The 19765-nt window shown below is 53.4% G+C and overlaps 1 protein-coding gene across 1 annotated transcript; it reads left to right on the plus strand.

Annotated features, from left to right (window-relative positions):
- The first annotated feature begins 3072 nt into the window (after positions 1 to 3072).
- On the plus strand, positions 3073 to 19420 carry LOC34621799. The gene is made up of 7 exons (XM_026336026.1): positions 3073 to 3456; positions 3739 to 3856; positions 4209 to 4815; positions 5186 to 5603; positions 5661 to 6857; positions 16748 to 16805; positions 19287 to 19420. The coding sequence occupies exons 1-7, from the start codon at positions 3073 to 3075 to the stop codon at positions 19418 to 19420; spliced, it is 2916 nt and encodes a 971-aa protein (XP_026191811.1).
- The last annotated feature ends 345 nt before the right edge of the window (positions 19421 to 19765 follow it).

The raw sequence follows: 19765 nt of genomic DNA on the forward strand, positions 1-19765 counted from the left end.
TTAATTGCGGCATTTTATGCACAACGGACTGCACAACGATCAGCGAATGAAGATATGTGGACGAGCAGCACTTTCGTCATGCTATTCTGGGTAGTTGGATCTGGATGGCGAAAGAGAAGAGTCCCTGCAAAAGCAGCTTCACTGGCAAAGGCCGTGGTCTTACCTCCAGGCACCGGAGGTATCAAAATTAGTACTACCAGCAGCTGTATGATGCTATCTCGGCTTTTTGTACTGAGGGCATTAGGGCTATATTTTTGTTTTAGTGGCTGCAAACGTACCCCCACTGAGACTGCTACGCGGGGTGCAGCCTTACGAAGGCTATTTTAGACATTCTAGGGAGCATGCAAACAGTTGCTGCAGCGGTGATGGGGCGAAATTTCGCCCTCAGCCTCAGCGCACCAACGACACCAAATTTGATAGTAGACAGCAGAACAATGAGCATTTTGTTCGAGGCAGCCCTCCTACAGCCCTCTCGTCGCATAGCCCGTTAGCAGATGAGCTGCAATGAGCAGTTTAAGCAACGTGAAAAGGTGACAGCAGGAGAGCACTCCACACTTTGTGAAGTGGTATGAGATAAACAAAGATTTCCACCAAGCGTGCAGTGAACCGGCAGCTGAACAAAAAATGGCGTGCGAAAAGTGCGTTAGGAGGCATGCCCGTCAACTCCCCCAGACGCTTCAAAGCCCTCGGAATACAGTTCAGTCAACAGCAGTGTCCACGCCTACAAATAGGAGAGGAAGCCCCTATGATCCTTTTGCTCTTCTTGCAGCTTTCGATCAGACCCAAATGGTCTGTCACCTTTGAGTATTCTCCTGTGCCTTAGTATCCACTGGCTACTTTGCTTCATTCCAGGCTAGTGTCTGTGCTTGCCCCTTGCTCGCAGCGAGAAGCAGGGCTCTCCTTTCGGGCGCACATCTTGTAGGAACTCATCCCCTGTATAAACCACTGTGCGTAGCGAATCAACCTTCCGCCTTCTTCTGCGCAATTCGGATTCTCTGGCTGTTTTCCTTTAGCTGCACAGAGTGAGCCCCTTCAGCTGAGCCGCTGGAGAAGATAACCCTCTGCCAACACTCAGCTCTTCACACGCCAGCCTCTCCTCTTCGCTGCGCTTCAAGCTAGCCTGCCCTTCCCTTTTTGCTAGAAGGCTACCTTTTCCTCAATTCGCGTCCACCTACCCGAAAGCAGACTACACTTTTACTTCCTACATGCTCTCCATCTCCAGCGGACACTTCTTGACGTTCCATTCTAGTGGCAGATTGATCACTACACAGGAATAAGCTTTTAGACTGCTTTCGCTTCAGCCTCTGCCTTTATGCCTTATGCAAAGGAAAGAGGGTCTTCCTCTCTATTAGTATATGGCATGATGGAACCCCTGATGTTTTTGACTCTGGTATTGCAGAAGGTCCCGCCTCAGCTCCTGCCCTGCTTCACTCTACAATACTTATTGTCATTTTCTCTCCTCTCTGTGTACGGTTGTGCGGTGCCGGCCACCTACGACATCCCACTGCCGTAGCGAAGAACCTTCTGCCTCTTCTCCAGACATCCTGCTCGCTTTCTTTGTAGGATTGGGGTGGCACAGCTGGACACTCTGCAGCCAGCCGCTTAAAGCGCATTCCTTAATGAAAATTGTGTCACCTCACAGAAAGGATGCAGCAAATAGCTCCTTAACGAGCGCGCCTGGTTTCAACACGCCTTCAGGCTCCACTGGGAACTGCATAGCTCTCCCGCATGCTAACTGGCTAACTCATTGACCGCCTGTCTTTGTTCAACACGCAGCAAATAAGACTTTGCTAACAATCATCATCAGCACCCAGCCATAGCCAATCGTGCAGTTTCGACGGCCCTAATATTTTGTTTACACATTTCTACCCATTGAGGTCCCCATTGACTGAGCACGACCATTGTGGTGAACTCTTTTTCCCACGTTATAACAAGCGCATTTTGTGTCTTTTCATACACGTCTACTCGTCTATTCTATGACTAAACAAGCTCCTTGTCTTTTTAGGTTTCGGGAAAGCCTTGATTTATGTTGTTCATACGTGTGCGAATTGTATGCGTGTGCGGACGTCTCCAAACCTCTTTTCAGACCTCTGCTGGCAGTATACAAGTGGGGCTGTTTTGCGAATGAAAAAGTGGAACTCAAAGCCCGGCATTCAAAAGGAGTGGTGGCTCGAGGAACACCAGGATTATGTTACGAGGAAGACTGCCGCTATCGGAGGGTACACTACTCAAGAGAGATGCAAAGGTAGCTAGTATGTTGATGTATTGAGAAAATGGAGAATCAAACCGCTCTTGAAGGCCTTCTTATCATGAATATTGCATCATAAGAACCAGCGTGCGCACCTTACCTCAGAAGCATATATGTAGACGACGATCTCTTAGGCCAATAAATTGAGACATAAAGTAAGCAGCATGTTAAAGAGTGCTACATCTAAATTTCATGGCTTACCCTCTTGCACGCGGCACTTGCGAGGGCGTCGTGGGGCCCCCCCAACGTCGGTTGGCGTGCCGTGGCATCGTTGACTTCCGCGAGTTGTGGCATGTCTTCTCGTTTGTGTCCGCTTATCCTCTCTTTTGCTGATCTTAGAATTACTCCTTACTGAATTTCGTGGCGCCAAAGGTTGAGTAAGGCCGTACTCTCATTTCCGTTAGCATTGACTCTTGCCGGTTGAGATTCGACCCAGGCTTCTCAGGTACAGCCACAACTGTACTGAACTGCATATTCCCAAGCCCATCCCTGATGGACCCTTCCCAAATAAGTTATTCACAACTCGGGCTATCTTAGCTTGTTCCATTGCCCCCCTTTTCCTGTTCTCGTTCGTCGAGTGTCTGCTTCCATGGGTTTCTTGCCCGTAGGAGCGGTACCCTGGGGCGCTTGGGGGCCCTTGCTTCCCGTCTGTTATTATGTTTTTTGGTGTTAACGTGCTTTCCATTTTGCGAGAAAATAAGGAATTCCCACGAATATGCGTTACCGGGCCTTAGGGCTGCCATGTGCCTTTCTTCTTTCCACCCTTCTAGTTGGCTTCTGCTAACATTTTCAACACGGGAGACACTCAGCACGACACATGAATCATGACGAGCAGCACTACCTTTGTGAGCTGCCTGTTGATGGACGTTGGGGAAAGAGCTTGCGCGAGCGGTTGCTTCCATCCTCTATCCCAAGCATGCCTCTCCCTCCTGAGCAACCGTTTTGCTGCTGATCCGAAGCATGTGGCGGCAGTGGTCGCCTATGGCAGCAGTACCACACACAACCCTCTTGCTGCGGCCTATGCTGAAGCGAAGCAATACCTGCATATCGAAGTCTTGAGGAACTTTCTGCCCATCGACTGGCAGCTGATCTCGGAGTTGGGGAAAGCCCTAAAGCCAGGAGGACAGCCAGGAGACCTCCTGGATGCATGCATCGTCGCGACTGATTTATACCAAAAGGCCTACGCGAAACAAATAGAACAGAAAAAGGTTAGGGGCACGAGGCACATTGAAACGCAGACGAACACACAGCAACTAGGACGCATCATGAGAGTTGTAGATGGGTGGTAGCGTCAGGGGTTGCTGTCAATGATAGACAAAGAACAACCGCAGCTGTAGGATTAGCACTTGGTCGTGCAGATTTTGAACTCTCTAGCGCCGCTGCGTAACGCGGTGAATTCTAATGCACCTGAACGTTGGGGTGTTAGCGCGCATCCTCTGGCATCGCCGTTTTTTGTTGCGGCATTGTTGCGCCTTTTACGTTCCCCACAGGTTAAATGCTTTTTTTATTTGTTTAGCGGGCCCGAGTCCTTCGTGGCAGATGGGGATGCGGGAGTCGTCAGGCAATATATGCGGGATGCTGGCATTTATGCAATCCGCATCTTTGCAGGTACACACTGTAAGGGCTTAATCCAGAGGTTTTAGCGTTTAGCAGAGTACATGCTGGCCTTGCACATGGTTGAAGGTAGATTTGCAGAGTCTTTATGGCTGGTAGTACGGGTAGGGAGTTTGGCGCATACAACGAGGGTGTGTGAAATCGCATGCCGAGCGCTTAAGATACTCGAGATTGAACTTGTTGCGTCATGGCCCTTGGTTCGGCAGGGCAGTATTAAAGAAAGCGTCGGCTGAGGCAGGCGACTCCAGAGAGCCGTGCATCCGCAGTGTGCAGTTAACTAGTGGCTTTGTTTGCTCCCTAGGCTCTACGATTTGTGTTGCCTGGAGGGTCTGCATGTGCGCCGCAGGGGGTAAACCTGCGTCGAGGGATAGTGAAGGTGGCTTCTTTGACAGCGAGATATATCTTCCAGATTTTGTGAACCTGTGCCGATTGTATGTTCCTGTGCGCGCAAAAAGAACTGTGGCCAAGGCTCGTATGCCTTTGCAGCTATCGCCATCCGTTGGCGTTGCTGTCTCTGTTTATATTCTGGCGAAGCAAGAGCCGCTTCCGCCACTCCGCAAGCGCCTCAAAGTCTGCCCTCCTCCCTCTCGAGAAGGGCTGATGGAGGGAGGGCCAAGAGGTGAAGGTCGTCATCGTGCACCGCAGTACGTGGCTCTAACATCAGAGAGATTCTTCTGCAGAGTGGATGATCCCGAGCAGCAGCCGGTAGCGGCTGTATGCAAAAGCGAAGCAATCGAGGAAGTCGAGGGCGATGACAGTGCAGAGGGGAGAGTAGACTATCGTCCTACTAAAGCCGCAGGTACTCCCGCAGTCGAAAGTATTGCTTACGCCGTTCCCCTAGGGAAAGACCTCATCCCCGTATCTGCGTTCGAGGTCAATGCCCACTTGGCGCTCAAGACGGAAAAAGGAATTGTTCTTTTGGGCGTTCTTCCGATCGCTAAGATCAAGAGATGGTAGGGAAAGGAGGAATACCTCTAAATATGTATATTTGAATTCAAATACACACACACGCACAGATATATATATATGCATGCATATACATATGTTTATCTGTCTATACACCCCGCGAGCAGAAAGTGTTGTCCTGTTTCTACCCGAAAGCCTAAGGCATGTTAAAACGGGCCTTATGTTTTTCAGTGTCTCTGCTTCGTTGCCGACGATATATATGTCCTTTGCAGCTAGAGAGAGATTCTCACTTATAAGTCCCCCCCTCCCCCAGTGTCTGATCTCCGTATAATTTTCTGCTCTCGACATTGAGCTTCCCCGTCGCTCTTTGCTCCCCGTTTCTGCATTCGCCAGTGCGTCGGCTGCCCGGCTTTGCAGGTGGTTCTCGGGTAGCAGCGAGGTGGTCGTGGCGAGTGAGGGTGATGCCACTAGCGGTGTTGCGGTGTCTGCCCTATTCTGGGCATGCGTGCGGCTGGACTGCGCGTTGCTTTGTCGTTATACGGGACGGCCAAACTCCCTCCCCCGACCGGCGCTGCTGATTCCCCGCCTCTGCTGCCAGCAGAACTGGAAGGAAGCCGTGTTGAGTGGCCTTCAGAGCCAGACCATTCAGCAAGCTTTCTGCCTGGCGCTCCTGCCTTTTGCAGATGACGTCGCATCCACTGTTCACCCGATGCCTCCCCCCTCGCATCCTGCGGAAGTGGCAGCCATGAAATCGCTGATTGGTCGTCTGAGCCTCTGCCCGCGCATCCGGCCTGATGCCTCTCGAACTGCGCTCTCTAGAGATGCGCCTAGTGGGGTTTCTGCCTCGCCTCCCGCAGGCCAGGCGCCCTTCTTTGGCTCAGGCTCTCTGCAGACACCTTCTTGTCACGGCTCTAGCGTCTGCAAACACATACACCCCTTGTGCTGCCCCCTGTCGGCCTACCCTGCAGCAGAGGACCCCCCCTTCTCTACAAACGCTAACCCTTCCTTTCTGCCTAAGTCCTCCAGAGCCTTCGGAGAGCTGGGAACCCTCCTAAACCCCCTGCTCATCCCCAACCCCACAATGCAACGCTTTCTGAGACTCGTTGCAGACAAGATCCAGGCCGTTGCGGCTGCAGGCCTGCAGCAACAGGACGAGCAGCGCGGCTTTCCGCAGCAACAGCAAAGCGGCTATCGCACAGGATACGAAGAGCTGCTCAGGGCGATGGATGACCTCCTAGAGGCGACGGCCTTCACCCCGGAAGAGGCAGCAGCACCTACAGCAGCTGCTGCAGGTGCAGACAGTCGTCCCAAAGGTGACCCTCTACTGTGTCAGTTATTTCCGCTGGTGGCGGCGGGCCCTCTGGTAGATGTGGATGCTGCACTGTTTGCGGCACGAGGCCTAGAGGCAGGGGTTCGCTCCGAGGAGCTCTCGCGCAAGGAACAAGTACTAAGTCTAAACGATATCAAACTGCAAGAGCAGTCGCAGACAGCATTCTGGGATACAGATTCACTTTACACGGGGCTAGACAGCCAGCAGCAGCAGGGTCAGCAGCAGCCAAAGCAGCATGACCAACGGGCGTATGCCGTAGGGTCCATAAATCCCGTAAGAGACTTTGAAGTTATGCTCGCTAGCAGAGAAACCAATCTCACGAAGAAAAGGGCGATTACAGAAATGCAACAAATTATTCTGGAGCTGCTGGGACGCGCCGACGAGCAAGAGACTGCTGCTGATGCTACTGAGGCTAGCGGTGTCGTGAAATTCCAACAGCAGCAGCAAGTGTGTGGTGGGATGGCTTCTCGGTACCTCGTTAGGGCCATGATGTGCATGGAGGCCCTTCGATCCGGCTGTGTGCGAGAGCGAGAAGGAAAATTGTTTAATGGCTTCTTGCGGCAGCTCCAACAGCTGGCCAGACCCGAGCAGTCAGACGCTGCTGCGTCTGGCGAAACACAGCCAACTCCAACGGGGGTACGCCTTTTCTGGGATGTATTTCTGTCCGAGAGAAAATTGCCGCTGATTACTACAGAGGAAGATCCTCATGCAGAAGTTGCCCCTCATGATGCAATCTGTATATACACCCCAGCTCCTACGGTGCAACTGTAGCAGCCACACTAACTTCCACATTTAATCGCCATAAATTTGCGGAGAGTTCGAAAGTTTTTTAGTTGACCAAAGAGGGATTCGGTTGCCGAAAGGAAATGTTTCTTTGAAGGCCATTACGGTGTGCTGCGCAGCTCTATTCTCACAAGTCCTCCACGTGCATAGGCACAGATACAGGGGTATGCGTCTACTTGTATAGTATGGCGTATTCTCGATTTGCATTTCTTGTGTACGCTTCGAGAGCAACACGCCGTTTCAGTTGGTGGCCTAGAGTCCTCGGATGTTCATGTTTAATCCGTCGCCTTTGGCGCGGCTGAAACCCCTTCGTAGCCATGTAGGAATTGGCAGTAGGGCCCATTAGTGGTGGCTGGCTTGCTGCATGAAGCGTCGATGCCGCAGATACCACTCCCTAAGTTTTAGATCTGGTTGCACGTAATCACACGTACGCCTCTGTGCACATGCGCTCGATATGGCATTTTTAGTTCCGGTGTGCAAATGTGTACATATACGGACTTGAATGTCTAGGCATACACGTCTAGTATGGGCGCGGTGGTACCGGTGTCCGTTTCGAGTTTTCATGATTCTACAAACTTATTTTTCTACCGTGCAGATTCCCATAATCCGGATGTCTATGTAGTGGTTTCATTGGTCACCTTCTGCATTACTTTCGCACAAAAAATACGATAACAGATTTTGTACTTTGGCTGCTATGGTAGCAGTGCAGCCACATTGAGCTCTACCGGGAACGCATCTTTGCCCGGGGGTGTTTGTATTACGTTGCTGCATTATGTTGCCCTCACCCAATTTCTTTTGGCGGCCTCCTAGAGAACTTTGGGGGACTGAATGTGTCGTCCTCTCCCAAGAATGATCGGAAACCAGTACGGCTTTAGGCGCGGCTGCGAGGGAGCTCAGGCCTGTCCCTGAGCTTAATCGAAGGGCAGTTAGCCTCCGCAAATCCAAGGACTTCTGACTGCACATGCATGATGACGTCCTTGCCTATAAAAAAACTGCTGCCGAGAACCGCACTGTCTTCACTGCTGCTGTCTTCGCTGATCGCAAGGCAGCGGTAATGCTCGTTGCCCTTGCCATAGAGGTACGCGTGCGGCTCCCACGTCACCCAGTGGTTGTTGTCGCTGTTGTTGCCGCCTTCTCCGTCGCCGCCCACGGGAGAGGAGGCGGGTAGAAAGAGGAGCTCGATGACGGGAAACTCGACGAGATCCTTGCGACCTCGGGGGAGGAAGTAGCATATCTCCCCGGCAGACGCCTGCACCTTGACCGCTTGAGACTTCCGCGGAGGCGCGGAGTGTGGCAACAACTTGTAAGCGGCTGATGCGCTGTAGTCTTTCTCGGGAACCTCGTTGAGCGCCACCAACACCGGCAAGGCTTCCATGTCGGGGATTTCCGTGCCCTCTCCAGGAGTTGCTGCACGCTCTCCGATCGCGGCAAAGGCTACGCTTTCCTCCGCTGCCACGGGAGAGTCCGTTTTGTTGCTCTTGGCAGACGCAGCGGCTCCAGAAACAGCTGCCGCTGCCGCGGCACTCGCCGCGCGAAGCAAAAATTCGTCCTGCTGCCGCAATCGAGGTCTTCTTTCGGGTTCAGGTGCGACGAGGGTGCTTCCCAGCCCAAATGGCTGCTGTGTGGCGATCTCTGGATGGACTCGGTGAATTGTGAACAGGTCTAAAGGATGGCGCGATTCAAGGCTTTCCGATCCCGAAGACGCTCCTGCTGCAGCCTCTGCTTCCTGATGCACGTAACCACCTTCCCGAGGGGCATTATCCGTTTTCCTGCTATTCTTCACGATCAGATCGTCTGCGCTCCATGCATGGCTGCTGCTGTCACTGCTGCCAAGGAGATCCCGAAGCATCCATTGCCCCAGCTCCTGCAGCAGTCGGCGGTTGTTGTTGCTGGTGCTGCTGCTGGTAGTGTTGTTGTTGCTGGTGCTGCTGCTGGTAGTGTTGTTGTTGCTGGTGCTGATAGTGTTGTTGTTGCTGGTGCTGCTGCTGGTAGTGTTGTTGTTGCTGGTGCTTCTCCTCTCATCACTCCCTCCAGTGGGATTTTCTGCGTCTGTTGGCTGCTGTTGCGCCTGCTGGTCTGCGCGAGCGGCTGCTTCAGCAGCAGCTTCTGAAGAGGACGCAGCTTCCTGTGGAGCGGCAGCTGCAGTTTCGGGGGTTCCCTCCGCGACAACTTCGATGTCTTCCTCTGGGAGAGGCCTCCTGAGGACCCCTTCGCCGACGGGAATCTCTCCGAAAGTTTTTTCTTCGGACTGGCGATCCCCCTGGAGGCGGCGCGCACTGTGCGCTTGTCTGTGGTGATGCAGGTGACCCTCTACAGCAGCGACGATGCGCCTGTAAAGCGGTTTCGGAAAGTACGCGAGCGTCGATCCAGAGTCGATTAGCACGAGAAGGGTGTCTTTTTTCTTAAGTCCCCCCGAGGGGGGCAAGTTGCCCCAGCTCCCTGAGGAGTTCTCTCTTCCCTGAGCGTACGACTGCACGATTTCCGCTTGCCGTGCAGCGGATGCGGCGTCGTAATGCGAGAGCAAGGGCAGCACTCTCCCGCCAACCCTGATGGCGGCGAGCCGCACATTGTAGCTGTCGCGCATGCCGAAGATGGGCGTCCACTTGGCTTTCCTCCTGTGAAACTCCTCGTGGGCTCCTCCGAACGTCAACGATCCGCCATGCTCGGAGAGGCACATCGCGAACGCGCGCTGCCCCTCGAGAAGGGCCCCTCGGATCGGCGTCGAGGGGCCGCCTCCGCTCGAGAGGTCGGAGAAATTCTGAGCTCCCGCTCCCTGCGCCTCTATGGGAGAGGGGTGATGAATGAAGCGCTGAGTCATTACTGGAGCGGGGATGCCGTGGTGAGGGGGGGGGCTGTTGCGGATGCTTCCTTGCGGTCGTGGCGTGTGCAGATCCTCCAGGAGCACTGAATACGGAAAGGTAGGGGGGCCGAAGGAATTCCACACTTCCAGCCCCCATATGCCAGACGCCCGCTGCGTGAGAAACAGATTCGTTTCCTCCATGTGACACCCGAAGGAAGCCTTGATGCCACCCTCCTCCAGAGAGCTCCTCCTGCGCTCCGAGGAAGCGCTGCGCAAGCTGCTCTGCGAAGTCTGCTGCTGCTGCTGCAGCCGCGGCAGCAAAGCCAGAGGCTGCAGCGGCGAGGGGGCCACAAGGGAGTTCGCAGCAGCCAGATATTGCTGCAACGTCTCATGAGTGCTGTACGCTGCAAACAGCGCGGCAGCGTCGAAGAGAGGCGCGACAGCCTCCTGCACGTAGGCAGCAGGATCAGAGAGGCCAGAAGGCGAGCGGCCCACATGCCGCGCTTGCCGCATCGTCGGAGGCGGAGGGGGGAGTCGCATTTCATCTTGAAACCAGAAACCTTGCAGACTGCTGCCTTCCATGTAGGATACGCGGTAGGCGCAGCTGCGACACATCAAAAAGCGTAGAAGAAGGCTAGAAACTCGGACGCTCATACGCAGCACGAAAAAAAAAGTTTCCCCATGACAACCCGTCTTCCATCCACGCGCATGACTCTCCCCCGTCTCAATGAGAATCTGTGAGTTTCAACAGCCCTGTATCTCCCTCATATAAACAAGAGAGAGTTCTTTGCGTGTTTGGCATGCAGTAGCAAGTGTCAAACACAATCAAACCTGGCTTTTTGTCGTAATCGGTTGTTGACATCGTATATTCATGTTAACACCTCTTCTATACAACCGCCATGCATGCTGCTATGCGTATGTATATTGCATATACATATGCCTATGGAGATGGTATGTAGATATATATAATATATATATATGTATATATGTGCATGCATGTGTGTACAGATTGAATAGAGCCTTAATGTACATGTGTGCAAATTTTCACGTGTAAACTACGGTGACGCCTATACGTGTGTATATTTGCCTTTTCAATCATACGGGATGGATTTGTAGATGCTGCATGAACCAATAAACATATATATATTTGTATAGAAACACCCTCTGGACATACGACGGCAGCTGAAAAAAGAGGTGATTTCATGATCTAGGCGCAAAGGGAGCAACGCAGAGGTAGGGCTGCATGCATGCAGCAAAGAAGTGCTAGGGTAAGGTGTGTTTATTTGGGTGTTTTTTGCACGAATATCCAAGAGAGAGACTATAAAGCTATCTGCAGCTGAGGGGGTCATGGCGGTTGGCTTGCACTGGAAGCTTTGTTCTGGTGCTGTACTACCGGAAGAAAGTTGTGGAGAGGAAGGCTACGTCTGTGCGCATCGACCAAGGGCCGAGGCTTGACAAGGCTGCGCAGCTACAAGTGACGCTACGGGTTGAAGCGCTGTGAGAGTGATTGGCGAGATTGCGAGTTCGCCAGAGGCAAAGGCTCCATCCAAAGCGGGCAGACAGTGAGCAACATGAACGCAGCAAAAAATGTGCAAACACGCTGCACGGCTGAAACGGAGGACGGCGTGAAAAGGGGAAAGAAGGAGGCCAGGAGAGAAATGGAATAAGGGAAGAGCCCCGGCGAGATATATATATAGATACATATATGTATATATATAGCCCGATGTGGCACTTTGTAAAGAAAGTCAGTCCCATGAGAAGGTTTAGGAGTTGAGTGGAGCAGGAAGCTCCTGCGTGCTTAAGTGACAGAGCCGCTAGTCAGAGGGAAGAAGCGCATTAAGGGAAGCGAAAAGTGGGAGGAGGCTACACATGCTGTTTCCTCGAGGAGGGCTTCCGTGCATTGAGAGTTACGAAGACATCGGGGGAGCAGTGAGGCTCAGTCGGAGGTGTATGTACACCACACAGACCGAGTGGGGAGTGAAGGAGGCGGCTGTTTTTCTGCTCCCCTTGAACGCGGCGAGACAGAGCAAAAGGGAAGCACTTACTGTTTATGATGGAGGTCGCAGAAGGAGCAACCGCGGCTGCATGGGGTGTATGAACAAGAGGAGCTTTGCTGACAGCTGAAGGGTTCGTCTATGTGCTTTCCGCAGGTTCTGAGCAGCATGCCACCATGCACTCATAAGAGATCAAAACGCCGCCTCAAGAGCGCAGCTGGGGAGCCGCTAAACAGTCAGCGAAGTGCAGCACTGTGTGTGACTTGCAGCACACGGGGATAGCTGCGGGCAGCCAAGCAGCAGCGACGGCAAGCCTCCAGCTGCCTTAAATAGATGCTATCCGCTTCTGCTTGCCAACTGACTTGCAGTGCTCGCAGGGGAAGGCCATGACGGAGCTGCCTGTGTCTAAAATAAGGCTCTGGCGTTGTGGCGTTCCCCGACCAATGAAGAGATCTGCAGCAGGATCAGGCAGAAAAGGAAAGAGTTCGCAGGACCTCTTGCAAGACAAAAATCGTGCATTTGCGACTCCACCGCTGCACAGCTTCTGCAAGCCTTCCGGCCTGGGGAGGGCGCAACAGTTGCAGCAGCAAGAGCAAGGAGAGGAGGAGGAGCAAGAGCGACAACAACAACAAATCAAGAAAAGCAGCAGCAGTAGTGGCAGCCTCAGTAGCAGCAGTAGCGGATTCAGCAGTGGCAGGAGTAAGAGGAGTAGTGGTAGCAGCAGGAGCAGTGGTAGGAGTAGGAGTAGGAGTAGTGGTGGCAGGAGTAGGAGGAGTAGTGGTAGCAGCAGGAGCAGTGGTAGGAGTAGGAGTGGGAGCAGTGGTGGGATTAGGAGTAGGAGGAGTAGTAGTAGTAGTAGCAGGAGCAGTGGTGGGATTAGGAGTAGGAGGAGTAGTAGCAGTATCGGATTCAGCAGTGGTAGGAGTAGGAGGAGTAGTAGCAGCAGGAGCAGTGGTTGGAGTAGGAGGAGTAGTAGCAGCAGGAGCAGTGGAGGTAGCAGCCTTCTGGAGAGAAGAGGTAAGAATGCGGGCATGCATACCAGCGAAATAGTATGCTGTCTGATGAATATTGCCGTAAGCCAGTGTTCTCATAGGCTTGATAAGATGCTGCGATCTCTCATGGGGAGTTGCACGGCCTAAGAGGGGCAGATCCTCAACTTCTCCTGGTTGTCGCAGTGCTGCTGTTTCTCCGTTTGTGACGTTTGATGTTTGTGCTGCTTCTTCTTCGTTGCTGTCAGTTTCGCTTAAGGGCGTTGAGGCAGATGCGTCGCCTTCCGCCTCTCCCTGCTCATGGTGTGGCGCTGGTGCTGCTGTCGCTGCGAAGGCTTGCAGGGAGGAAAGCGGTGCTGCATGCAGGGCTGTAGAGGCTTCAGGGGAGGCAGACGCTGGCTGCTGCACGTGGGCTTCACTGAGTGTGGGCTGAGTGGGATTTCGAGAAGAGGACTGCGTGTAGGGGTGTGCTAAGCCGCTTTCTTCATGCGCTTCGGTGTCTGCATAGTGGTGCAACAGCTGCAGGGGGGTGCGTGGTGCATGCAGCGGCTGTTCGTGCTGCTGCGGATCGGACGTTGAGGCTTCACACTGAGTGTGCAACAGAACGCCAAGGAGAGCAGCAACAAACAGCCATCTGTGTCTCGGCGCTGTTGCAGCAGCAGCGTGCAGCAGCTGCAGCAGAGCAGGAGATGCAGAGCTTCTGGAACTGGCGCTGCTCCTGGGTGCCATGGCTGTGGAGGGAGTGCTGCTGTCTCGAGGGCAGGCTTGGGGAGGCGAAGGGCGTTTGGATCCAGCTTTGTTCAGTGAGCTACAACGCGTTTAATCTGTATGCGGAGTGATCGCAGGAGGAGGGGGGGAACGGGGAGTTGGGTGGAAGGTAGATGGCGTAGAGCGCTGTTAGGAGGGCTGCTGTAGACAGCTTCTCCCTCCCTCCCTCTGTGTGACTTTTCCAGCGGAGTCAGAGCAGGCGAAATCACACGGTTACTGGACGGGGCAAACAAAAGGGGGGTTGGTGCGGAGTTCAAGCTAGACGTGAGGGGTAAAAAGGAAGCGCTGGATAAGGCAGCGCTGTAGGAAGTTGAATGAATGAAGGCGCATGCTAGGCGAGACGATCGTGCACAGAATGAGTTAGGAGTTTTTGAGGGATTCGCTAAGACTGTGGAGAACGGCAGCGGGGAGGGGGGGAGGGAGGGGAATTCAAGCGGCAGCAGCAGCGCCTCTTGCGAAGGGCCTGGTGCAGACGGGATGAAGGGAAGCACGGCAAAAGACATGAACCAGACTTGTGATCCTAGAAGACACACATTGAAGCTCTGCACAAAAACCTGCGTTGCGAAGATACACCCATACCAGAGGAGGTGCTGTCGCTGGTGTTCTCGTGTGCTGCTGCGCTCTGCAGCTGATAGCACGACAAGAGGCACAACTCCCACGAATTGCAGAGGAGCTCCCAGTTTCTCTTGAACAGCTAGTCATCCCAGCAGCCGCACATATTGACTCACACACATGCGTCGGCAGCTGCTGCGCGGTTGGCACTGGAGTGCTTGCCTGCTTGTATTCCTTCACCTCACGGCCTAAGGTGTTTCAGGCAAACAAACCGAACACCCCGCAAAAGTTCGCTTGGTATCCTAAAATGAAAAAAAACAAAGGATATCCAATACAAGCACGAACCTTTCCGGTGAAAGCCCCCACCCAGTCACTCCCCCTGCCCGTAACAGGTAGAGTCCTCTTTGCTCACTGCCCGTAGTGTGTGACCCCTTGCAGGACGGAAGTGTGTCTGAGAGGCACCTCTAGCCCTATTGCCTTAGTAAAAACACGCTCGAAGAGAATAAAAAGGTTGAATTCGCTTTTGCCGCCGAATAGAGCGTACTTCCCCCTCTCCTTCTTCCTACCCGAGAGCAGTCGCTCGCCGTGCTTGAGAACCTTCTGGCACTGCCAACCCCGCAGGAGTCAAGAGGCCCCGAGGAATTGCAGTAAACATGTGACCATTTTGTTTATTCGAGACAAACGGAAAATTAGAGAGGATTTATAGTTGGTGGGAATGCGGAGGCATCAGCAAGGGCTCTTATAGCCATACTCCTATGCCTGCGTCTGTGTGGGTTAGGGGTGTCCATGCACGCAAATGACCGTAAATGATTTTAGGCCCCAATATTTGCCTTTTAGTGGGGTTCGACCACCGTTTTTGGCGGTTTACTCTCTTATTTCAAGCAATAGATATTAAGCATCGGAGAAAACAACAGCACCAGGCACTCCACCTTAGCAGACAGGCACAGGTCACCGCACCAGCGAGTGATAGGTCCCACCCGCGCAGCGGCTGCCGATGGTCTGCCTCTGGTATCCTTCCGGTGCTCCTGTCTGTGCATGAAATGGAAAATAAATAAAGTTGAATCTTAATGAATTGTAAGCAAGAGAGTTCTCATATTATGAACTTCTCTTGTGCTGCTCCCGAGTGCGTGGACGGCCCTTCGCTCCTCCTCCCCTCGAGAGCAAACAAACCTCTTGTTTTGTTTTCCTCCAAGTCTCTATTTTACTTAGGCATAGCACAATCTGGCGTGCTCTGACTTTCAGCATATTTCCTGGACCAATATTCCATTCCAGCATTTTTGAGGCTATCTTGCCTTTTCTAAGAGGCACACAGCACACTCACAGGGGGTCGTTTTTTGCACGGATGTACCTGCAATAGCCCCCATCGTACTAAGGGCGTTGCTGCTTGCTGCATAGCTATCTACCGTTTGTTCCTTTGTAGCCATATCTGTCTACGCCTTTTTTCGAGTCAGGTGTTTATGTGCGTGTGGAGGTAATACCATCGGTTTCCAGGGTGCTTCACGGCGGCAGCAGCAAGAGGAGCAGCAGCAGTAGAAACAAAAGAAACACCAGCAGCAGCAGTGCGACAAGAGATGCAGCATCAGTAGAAGGCGAAGAAGTAGCCAATATTATAGGCGTCAGTAGCACCAGGTGAAATTATCGTGTCTGATATGCTTTATGGGAGAGGCATGACTAAATGTGCCTTGGCTCCCTTCTTTCCTATCTCCTGAAAAACATTATCAGCAGTGTTATATTGGATCGTTCGGCACTTTTGCGAAGCGCGCAGAGTGCAATTGGCTAGCACAGCAAAGCAGCCCCTTTCCCGTTGGCATCTCCGCCTGAGGTGTGTGTACACCTCGGGGCCTCTACTACAGGGTTTCTTACAAAGGGTGGCATTTTAACTGCGAGTAGTAGCTACACGTGATCAGCAGGGTACATTCTATGGGATTGAACTTCAAGATGGATGGCAACGCACTGTCTACAACGCAAGGCGAGCGGCAGCAACAGCAGCAACTGCCGCAGAAAGCCTCTGTAGCGACAGCACCGGAAGCAACACATGCGGGAGGGAGAGTAGTGAACTCTACCTGGACGGAGGCAGAGGTAGCAAGCGAGCAGCAGCGGCAGCAAGAGGAAGTGCCCTTGCAGCAGCAGCAGCAGGAGGAGGAGCACCACGATCACCAAGAAAAGACTGAGGGAGGCAGCAGCAGCAGCAGTACGACTGTTGCAACAGGCACCACTGCCTCGAAAAGTCAGCAGCAGCAGCAGACAAAGCAGCAGCACAAGCAGAAGCAACAGGTGCAAGGGTACCCCAGTGAAACCTTGCATGGGCAAGCCTCTCCTGGTAAAGATTTCGAGAAGGAGTCAAAGGCGCAGCAAGCTGTGGATGTTCATCAGCAGAACGGTGCAGAAGCGGCGGGAGCTGCCGGGAGAGCAGCACTAACAACCACGGCTATAATGTCTGCTGTCGCCGCAAAGAAAGCTGCTGCAGCGGGAATTTCTGCTGAGGCAGCACCAGAGGGAAAGGGGGGCACAACGAAAAAGCAGGGTGTACAGACAGGGGCAGTTGGGAAGCAGTCTGCTCTCAAGACGAAGGCACAGGCTGCCGGTGTGAAGGTTTCTAAGACCAGCAGCAACAGCAGCAGCAGCAGTAGCAGCAACAGTAGTAGTAGCAACGGTAGCACTAGTAGTAGCAACACTAGCAGCAGCAACAACAACACTAGCAACAACAACGGCGGTATTAGTGGGGACGTGTCTAAGACAGCAGAAAGCGTCACACAGCAGCAGCAACAGCAGCAGCAGCAGCAACAACAACAGCAGCAGCAGACTTTCAGCACTGCTAGCAGTAGCAACCTCCGAGCGCAGCCCACTGTGACGAGCGGCGTCAAGATGAAGGGTGCCGCAGAGACTCCCTTGAGCCTGCCTCGCGAGATTGGCGATAGCTCGACGCTAAGTGGAGCACTCCCTGGATCCGAAGGGACTGTAACGAACAGCAGCGGCGCAAACACCAGCAGCAATGCGATCAGCAACTTGAGCAGCAGCTGGACGGAAGGAGACTCGAGGAAGGCAGCCATCCTGCTGCAGAGCTACTGCTCTGCTCCTGCCTCTCTCTCCTTTCACTTGGAGCAGCAACAGCAGCAAGAAGCGGCGATGCATCAGCGAGACGGTCTTGCCGCAGCAGCAGCAGCCGTCTTAGCGCAGCCAGAGGCAAGACCGTTGACTCTCACGCGCTTCGAGATGCTGGAAGCGTATTCGAAGGGTGCGTTTTTTTGCCTAAGAGGCGACTGCTGTGCATCGAAATCCTGCGGCTCAGACGCCCTTTGCTGCGAAGGCTGCCGAGGCTCTTTTCTTTCGAATAAAGGGGGAGGAAGAGGATGTTTGGCTGTCTCTCTCTCTGTCTGTTGTCTTGCTGGTCGGCTGATGGTTCTCGCACCTCCGCGCTGTGTGTTTCGCTTTTGCCATCGCTGCTTTCAAAGACTTGCGCGTGAAGCAGCCACTCGTGTCGTTGTTCAGAGAACTCTTTCCCCGTCTCCCCCCTCCTGTGCGCAAGCAAACGTTTGCGACAAAAGCAATGCTTTTCTGCCTTCCTGCGCGCGAAGGCGCTGCTCTCTCGGTGCTGCTCTCTCCGCAACTCTGTGCTCAGGCCGCCTTTGCTTGAGCTGCGACTCGCGAAGTCACCGCATGCCAAGCTGCCCCCACGGAGAATTCGTCTGTCCAAACTGCCACAGAGCTTCGCACAGGCAAGTGCTCTTTCGCCGCCTCTACGACACCACACAGCCGTGTCAAGCAGCAGATTCAGCGACGTCGACGGGAGAGCTGTGCCTTGTCTCTGTGTCGCGCTGCCTCTGCTGCTCCTCTTCCTCCTCCTCCTGAGCTTTGTGTCGAGAAAAAGGCTTTTCGCTCTTCTGCTCGCCCCCTAGATAAAGGCGCCAGCCAGCGGGGGTCCTGTCGCTGCAATGCTGTACAGACAGCTGTCGCCAGCTAGCCATTCCGCTTCCATGGCTGTCTGCACGTCGCTTTCTGCTGTGGCGAGCTGCGCGATGCAGGGGAGAGGACTGCCCCCTTCGCTGCCGTTTCTGCCTAAAGTATCATCCTGGTATTTCCATTACGGTTTGCATCAAGGTATGCTATTTCAACGAACGCTTGCTGGCAGCTGCTGCAGTGTGAGCACTGCTTGACTTGGGGGGCTGTTGCGTGGCGTCGCGCTAAAGGCCGTCTCTCTCCGGGTAGAAAAATGCTCATGAAAACGTGGCTTCTTCCTGCCTTGCGCTGATTCCCCGTCTGCCTAGTATCACTCTCGCTAGCTCCGCGCTTGTTCGCCAGCTGCCGCAGCTGCCTGCTGATGCTTCTGTCGGAGATTCTCGATGACGGGCAGCCCATAGACGTCGTTTCTATTCTCCACCCCCCTCCCCGCGTCTGCCAGCGCTCGCACTGCGTCTTCTCCTCCTTCTCATACATACATACATACATATATACATGTATACATACATATATACATACATACATATATACATACACGTGTACATACATGCATGCATGCATACATACATACATACATACAAACATACATACATACACGTGTACATACATACATGCATACATACATACATGCATGCATGGATAACAAGACAACCTGTCTGTCTGTCCTCACATTCTTTGCCTCAGGGCTGCCGCGAACCTCTTGAACGTGCCTTATCTCTGGCTTTGCCTTTGCGCGAGCGCACTCCTTCGAGCACTTTGAGTGGCAACTTCCATGGGAGATCTACTGAGGAACGGTCTCGTCCTGACTCTGCCTTCGGCCGCAGTATTTATGTCTCGAATTTGCCGCTCGCATGCAACGCGCAGCTTCTCAGTGCTGCGATTCAAAGACTCCTTACCAGAGGCACCGTTGAGAACGTATGTCTGTCTGTTTACGCCGCTTCTTTTCGCCGCTTCCAGCTGCGGCTTTCACGCTACTTCGCTGCGGCTGCGTTTCGTCAAAATAGTCGGATGGAGTGTCTCTGTGTTCATTCGCTTGCGCTGTGCTCCATAGAGACAGCCTTGCTGCTCGCTCCCCTTGCAGTCCTCTCTCGCCACGGGGGCATGTTCTAGCGGGAGGGTACCCTTGATGCTCTCCACGAGTGTTGAGAACGCTGCTCCTCTCTGACTGATTACGGGAAAAGTGTGTCTTTCGTTCGATTTTACGGAAATACTCATGCTGTCATTCGTCTTGTAAGGTGCGTTCCGGCCCCTGCTGCAGGTGGAGTATCACGAAAAACACGCCTTCGTGCAGCTTAGCACTCTCGACGCAGCCTTTGAGGTTGTCGAGAAACGAAGACTTTTACAGGTAGGCTGACGGCTCCCCCCCTCAATACGGCTGGTAGTAGTAGTGGTAGTAGTAGTGGTGGTACTCACGGTGCTGTTTTGGGAGAGGATTTAGAGAGTAAAAGGGACGACGGAGCGCTCGCAAAAGGGGCATGAAGACGATCGCGATACAGCCAAGGCGGGGTGTCAAGACACCGCAACACAGAGGGCCTGCTCCACAGCCGCAGGATGAGAGGCTTTCTGCACGCGGAGGCAACAGCAGCAGCATCACCAACTACTGCAGCAACAGCAGCAGCATCAACTACTGCAGCAACAGCAACAACAGCATCACCAACTACTACAGCAACAGCAACAACAACAGCATCACCAACTACTACAGCAACAGCAACAACAGCATCACCAACTACTGCAGCAACAGCAGCAACAACAGCATCACCAACTACTACAGCAACAGCAACAGCAGCATCACCAACAGCATCACCAACTACTACAGCACCAACT

This window comes from Cyclospora cayetanensis, unplaced genomic scaffold (genome assembly GCF_002999335.1).
Source record: "Cyclospora cayetanensis isolate NF1_C8 unplaced genomic scaffold, CcayRef3 CcayRef3_contig_9, whole genome shotgun sequence".
NCBI classification, from domain to species: domain Eukaryota; phylum Apicomplexa; class Conoidasida; order Eucoccidiorida; family Eimeriidae; genus Cyclospora; species Cyclospora cayetanensis.

Excerpts from the sequence above, each read along its gene's own strand:
- LOC34621799 (XM_026336026.1), top strand. The coding sequence starts at position 3,073 with ATGACGAGCAGCACTACCTTTGTGAGCTGCCTGTTGATGGACGTTGGG. Across the intron at positions 3,457-3,738 it reads AACAAATAGAACAGAAAAAG|GTTAAATGCTTTTTTTATTT; the intron begins GTTAGGGGCACG and ends CGTTCCCCACAG. Across the intron at positions 16,806-19,286 it reads GACTTTCAGCACTGCTAGCA|GTAGGCTGACGGCTCCCCCC; the intron begins GTAGCAACCTCC and ends AGACTTTTACAG.